The following is a 6,651-nucleotide window of genomic DNA, read 5'->3' as shown; positions in this document are numbered from 1 at the left end:
TATTATTATAATTACTATTATTATTATCATAATCATAACAATATTACAATATATTACATAATCATATCAAAATTATACACAATATATATATACATAATATATAAAAATATATAATCTATAATACAATATAATAATATATATACATAAAATATACACATAAATATACACTAACAAACATATATATACTTTTATATAACATATTAAATACCATATAATACTTTAACATTCTAATAATAAGCATCATTGTCAAACTACTGCAACTTACACCATGTAAAATGTTATTGTTAGTGTTGAATTATGGATGAAAAATATCCAAATTCAATTTAACTTTAGAATTATTAATGCCATCAATAATTTTAGGAATGGTGGAGCTTTTCCATCGTTGTGTCCTACACAAAGGAGCACTATTATTTCTCAAATTCCTACCGTGATTGCGATAGGGGGGAAGCATATCACGAAACAATTTCGAAGCAAGAACTCCATTACCAAACTTCATCATTAAATTTTCTCTCCTAGTATTAAGAGAAGAGAGCTCGGACAATATTAAAGCATTATCATAACTACAGTAATCCATACCAAAAATACTCCTAAGCGCCCTCTTTTGAACCCGCTCAATTCTATTTCGTTGGATAATGGTTAAAGAACTATGCCACAATGGGCATGCGTATTCCAAAACAGGACGAATGTAAGTAATGAAAACGCATAAAAGATATTTACAGAGGCTTTAGCTTTCCTTAGAACTGAAAGCGTAAAAAGGCGCTTAGAAGCTTTAGAGATACATTCATTCACATGTTTGTCCCATTTTAAATCATTTCGAATAATTACACCTAATAACTTCATAGAATCGACCACATCAATGACCTGGTCATTAAGGGTAAAAAATGAAAAAATGCATTAAAAATGAAGTCACAGAAAGATTGCAGTCATCAATTGAGGATCTTGAAAATATGTCCAGAAGGAAAAACTCCAGAGAAAGCGGAAGGGGCAAGCTGTAGAACTTTCATGAAAGACTTTAAAAAATGGCTTCAACATGAGTGTTGACATAGAGCGTGCCCATAGGATGGGAAAACAAGGGTCAAACCCTAGGTCAGTTATCATTACATTTTTGAGTTATGTGGATAGAGAAAGAATTTTAAAAAATGCCCCGAAGATATTGAAACAGAAAAAATACAAAGGAAAGTTTATCACAGTGTCGGATGACGTGTCCACAAAAGTCAGGAAAGAGAGAAAAGAGCTAATAAAGGGAGAAGATAAGATTAAGACACGAAGGTAAATTTGCGATGATACTCTGGTTGGTTCCAGCTGCTCTTGTACTGTAACTAAGGATGCAGAGGGTAGATTTGTTAAAAAGACACTAAGGGATTTGGCAATTTTGCCAAACATCACAAATTATGAGGAGAAAGAATACTTCTAGGAAACACAGAACACGGAAACGTGGGAGAATTAGATGTTATGTATGTATGTTTGTTTTCTTCTTCCCTAATTTCTAACCAAAGTCGGATATGTAGGGCGGGAATTTATATCAACTTTTTTGCGCAACTCCAGTCTATGAACATACAAAATCGAAATTGGTACCTGTTTTTTTTTTCCTTAGAAAAGAAAATATTATGAAGAAAACTGTTTTTTATATTTTGTATTGCATTCTTTTTGCTGCATTAAACCGAAGGAGATTTTAAATGTTATATGTTGGTTACATGTTGTTTTTTTTATCTTTCCAGGTTTCTTTTCTCATTGAGAAATAATTTCCTAACAGTGTGGCTTTTAACTAAAACTTACGAAATGAATGCTATTGATAGAGACTGGTTTGATTTTGAGATGATACCAATTTAAATAATGTACCTAAACAAATTAACGCATTTCTCATGGTATACCTATTTTATCTACCAATTTAAATATAGGCGGATATGTGATTTACGTAGAACTCCTAAATCGTTAGATTTAAATTAGTATCGTTCGAACAATACATAACAAAATGATTAATCATTAACCCAAAAATAGTGGAATCACAGTAGCATCCTGTGAACGGTAGAGGGCTTTCCGACTTTAACAAACGAAGGAATGTTTTTAATTACTTAAGCGGAAAGAAATATGCAATATATTGCCTACAAGATACCCACTTTACTTTAGACCTACAGTATAAATAATTGGACCACAAGTAATGTTATCTTTCTACATATTAAGGAGATACGTCAGACCCATCCAATTTTAGGATGATTGCTTTAGCATCGTCAGTTGGTAAGCTAAACTATCAACTACTCGCTGAGAATCTGGAGAGTTTCATATTAAAAACAATATAATTAACTTGTCCCTACAAAAGGCTTTTATTAAAAGGGTCAGTGGAGTTGTAGAACGCAATACGGTTATCCACGAAATTGTTCGACACTCAAAATGCTATGACAGCTCATATAAATTGGTTCGACCTGGAAGACGCCTTTGGATCTGTTTCCCATGACTTAATAATTCACTTTTCTTTATCAGTAAAGTATAACCGGTTAAAACCTATATATCAAAAAAGTTGTAACAAAAAATTGGTCATCGGACACTTTTAAGCTATGAAAAGGCATCTTCCAGGACGACCCACTTTCGCAACTGACATATGTGCTTTGGCACTCTGATTCAATATACTGAATCAGAGTAATCATGGGTACGCTTTTGACAATAGGAAAATTATAACAGCAGGTCACAGTGGAGTTGTAGAACACAATACGGTTTAAATCCACGAAATTGTTCGACACTCAAAATACTATAATAAGACAGCTCATATATTCTTGGTTCGACCTGGAAGATGCTTTGGATTTGTTTCCCATGAGTTAATTCACTTTTCTTTATCAAGGTGTAACGTAAATAACTGGTTAAAATATATCAAAAACATGACAGTATTTCAGACAAAGAAGATTTCGCCACTGATGTTCATCCCTGATTCAATATCTTGAATCAGAGACTAATCATGGGTACGCTTGACAATAGCAAAATTATAGCTGTGACCACTTCCTGATGACTTCTGTCTGGCTTACACAGAATAAGTCCACTCTCTAACGTACTGTATAATACATAAGATATCGTATTACACAAGATCAATGTGCTTAAAACTATTGTGCCCTTACAGTGTTCGTGAAATACAAAGAGATCCAGACACTATTATAAAAGCTGATCATAAATGGGTTTATTTGTCTAATGCGTGACCACAAGACGCAGCTTGCTCACACCGGCCGTCCAAGACTCGTCTCGCCCTCTAGTCTCTTCCTATCAAATCGGCCCACGAGACTATTTCGCAGGACCATCCCATAATATGTATATCTTAAAGTTGAAAGCTTACACTACTCCTCTTTCCAAGAAGTGTCCCACTTCTCATATGTATGCAGAAATAATAACAAATACATAAGCCTATCGATGCATTATAGTATTATAATGTACATAATGAAATACATTAAATAACATTCTGCACTGATATTATTATAAGCAATCTCATTATTATGGTATTTACAGTATATTACAGTTTGAGTGTTCATGAAATTAATTAAAATTCTTTTGCTTAGCTGGTTGTTCATGTGTCAGTTATTATGAATTCAGTAAAATATGATTTAAAACAGAGTTCATATAATAATAAAACGCTCAATTAAAGAATATCCTCAGGCAAGGTGATCAGTTCGTGGTTGAAGTACATCAGAAAACAATGGTTCCATTGGTTGAACATCTGAAGATTGATAGATGAAGTTCACATGCCTTAATATTGATGACTCCAAGTAGATTCCACTGATGAGATTGAGTATTGGTTAAATTCCATCGTCGATGAGATTCTAGATGACTCTGTGACTGTTGACATAACTCCAGCATATGAATGGCATACGGTGAAGGAAGTAACTGCTCAGTATCCATGTACTGTACCATAGAAATGGTGTATGATACAAAAAAAAAATATAAATTGTCTCAAATAAAAGAAAAACATGTAGCATATGAATTGCATATACGAAAATGTCACAAATGCAACACACCAGCATACGAATACCGTACAGTGCCAAAAAAAAAAAAAATCTACCATCACTGTAGCATACGAAAGCGTACAGTAATCATCTCCATATAATCAATAGTACAGTATACGAACGGTGCAAACAATTCCAAAGAAATCATTCAATAGCGCAGCATATGACTAGCGGTGCAAAAAAACAAACACAAATAAATAGTCAACGCAACAGCAAACGGATAATGTATGGTGCAAAAAAAAAATCTTCCACAAAATATCTCAAAAAAAAAAAGCATTCAGTAATGCAGCCTACGAATAGCTTATGGTGCAAACCAAATAAAGACAGAATCTCTCCCTGTGTAGCATATACGAGGAGTGTACAGTACAACCTCTTTCAAATCATTCACGTAGCATACGAATTGCGTACGGTACTACATATTAATAATAATAAAACAGAAAACAATCATCTCGTCCAAAAAAATTTAAAAAAATTTCTGCATACAATAATCCATGGAACTTGTAGTAGACCACAAGTGATGAAAGAGAGTTTGAACTACCAGAAACAGTGAAATTATTGACAAGTCTATCACAATTATATATTCAATCACGCAAGCTGCGCAAGCAGGAATGACCCAAATACCAGCTAAAACTAGAACCAAAACAAATCCTAACTTCTATAAACAACATGCTTTAAAAACATTACGTACGCATGGACGTATTCAATTCCCCATAATCAAGTAAAGGAGAAAAGACCCTCATGCCACTAACACTAAAACCAGAAAAAACAAATCCTAGCTCCTATAACCACATGCGTACAAAAATTATGTACGCGTCGATACGCAAGTTTGCCTGCGCATGCACCAGACATGTCTCATTGACACCTGGTGGTTTTTGGTTGTGTGTGTGTTAATTGTAAATTCATGTAATATGTGTGTAAGTGTTTACATATACTGTACATTCGCAGTTATTCCAGGAATCTGGAAGGTGGCTTCACTGTTCTGCCTGTTCTAGTAACACTGAAGGGTGCTACAGCTTTCTCATTCAACTGCGATACGTCTGTCCTAACAACAGGCTGCTTGGTAACAGATGGTTCAATGTATGACTTAAGGCGATTGTAGTGTATCTTTCTAGGATATATTCTGCCATTAACCACTTGCAGTTTGTAGACAACACATCCTCACTCACATTAACAACTTGAAATGGGCCCTGCCATCAAGGAGCCAATTTATTCCGTACATTTAAACTGGATCATCAATCCAAACTTTTTCACCAACTTGGTATGCACAAAATCTTTGTTTCATGATAATGTTGTTGTTTGTGTTTTTGGATAGCGATGTTATTGGACACTAAATCCCTAGCTCTGGTAATACGCTTATCTAAATCGGTAACATACTCTTGGGTAGTAGAAATGGGATGAAATGTGTTGGGGCCATAAAGCACCTGACTGGTCAATCTTGGTTCTCGTCCATGGACAAGGTAAAATGGGCTGAATTCGGTAGTTTCATGAACCATTGAATTGTACTGCAATTCAATTTGACTGAGTAAGGTGTCCCACTCCTTGCCTTCACCATAAAGCTGTTTAGCCAGTTGATCCTTCAGTGTGCGGTTAAAGTCTGTCTGAACATCATTTTCTATATGTAACCCCTGTAAACCTGTCAAGGGTTTGTGGCCTGTAACAATAAGAATGGTTACCACGCAAATAATGCTTAAAATGCCTGACACTCCACACAATAGCATACAACTCCCTATCATAAGTAGACCACTTTCACTTTTGCTGAGAGCATGCTGGCATAAACGATAACCCGTTCCTTACCCTCCTGAATTTGAGCCAATAGAAAATTCTGAAGCATCTGTGAAAAGTTTAAATTGTAAATTAAAATCAGGATACGCCGCAATTGGTGGGTTATCAAGTTTTCTCTCAATATGTTAAAAGCATGATCACACTCATCTGACAAACAAAAGGTACGCCTTTGTGTGATACTGTAGTAGTTGCAGAGGACGAACAATTGAGGCAAAGTTTTTCACGAAACGCCTGTAATATGAGCAAAGACCCACAAAACCTCCGACCTGGGTGACATTACGTGGAATAGGCCAACGTTTGACCTTCTAAAGATTAGCAGGGTTAGGCTCTATGCCGGCTTTGGAAACAACATGAGCCAAAAATGTGACATGCATTTTTATTGGGTCAAATTCTGTACCGCCACCAGTTAAAACAAATTAAATTTTTTCTAGACGCTTTACTATGATTTGATTTTCATTACATTTTGCTATTATATGATTTTACATATGTAATTTATGATTTAGCTTTCAAAAATAACTTTGTCAAATTAAAATTAATTTAAAACCCATTTTATTATTTTCCGTCCCGCCACTTATTAAGAATTCCGTACTACCACCATTATGAAGTATAATTAGTTTTTAAAAGTGTTTGCATCGATTCCATTTCCATAATTCTTAACAATATTATGATTATAAAAGTCTAATTTATGATTTTGGCTTAAAAAGTAATTTTGGAAAATTTAAAACAATTTTAAACTAAAATTATTATTTAATTCCGTCAAACCACCTTTTGGAATTCCGTCCCGCCACCATAAGAACATTGAAAGCTACATGATACCTTTAAATAAGTCTCTTATACACATCTAGATGTGTATAAGAGACAGATACTTCCCTTTGTAGAAAACTAGGTA

The 6,651-nt window shown here is 34.4% G+C and overlaps 1 protein-coding gene across 1 annotated transcript in view; it reads right to left on the bottom strand.

Annotated features, from left to right (window-relative positions):
* Window positions 1-3,570: 3,570 nt before the first annotated feature.
* Window positions 3,571-6,651, bottom strand: part of LOC117123807 — a 12,948-nt gene continuing 9,867 nt past the window's right edge. The window contains exon 2 of the mRNA XM_033269824.1: window positions 3,571-3,879. Within this exon, the coding sequence (XP_033125715.1) occupies window positions 3,664-3,879 (216 nt within the window). The 3' untranslated portion in view covers window positions 3,571-3,663. The remainder of the gene's footprint in view (window positions 3,880-6,651) is intronic.

The sequence above is a fragment of the Anneissia japonica genome, unplaced genomic scaffold, assembly GCF_011630105.1.
Source record: "Anneissia japonica isolate Jap-2015-1 unplaced genomic scaffold, ASM1163010v1 scaffold10197_len28240_cov123, whole genome shotgun sequence".
Taxonomy (NCBI): Eukaryota; Metazoa; Echinodermata; class Crinoidea; order Comatulida; family Comatulidae; genus Anneissia; species Anneissia japonica.
This window is presented reverse-complemented; position numbering and strand designations above follow the sequence as displayed.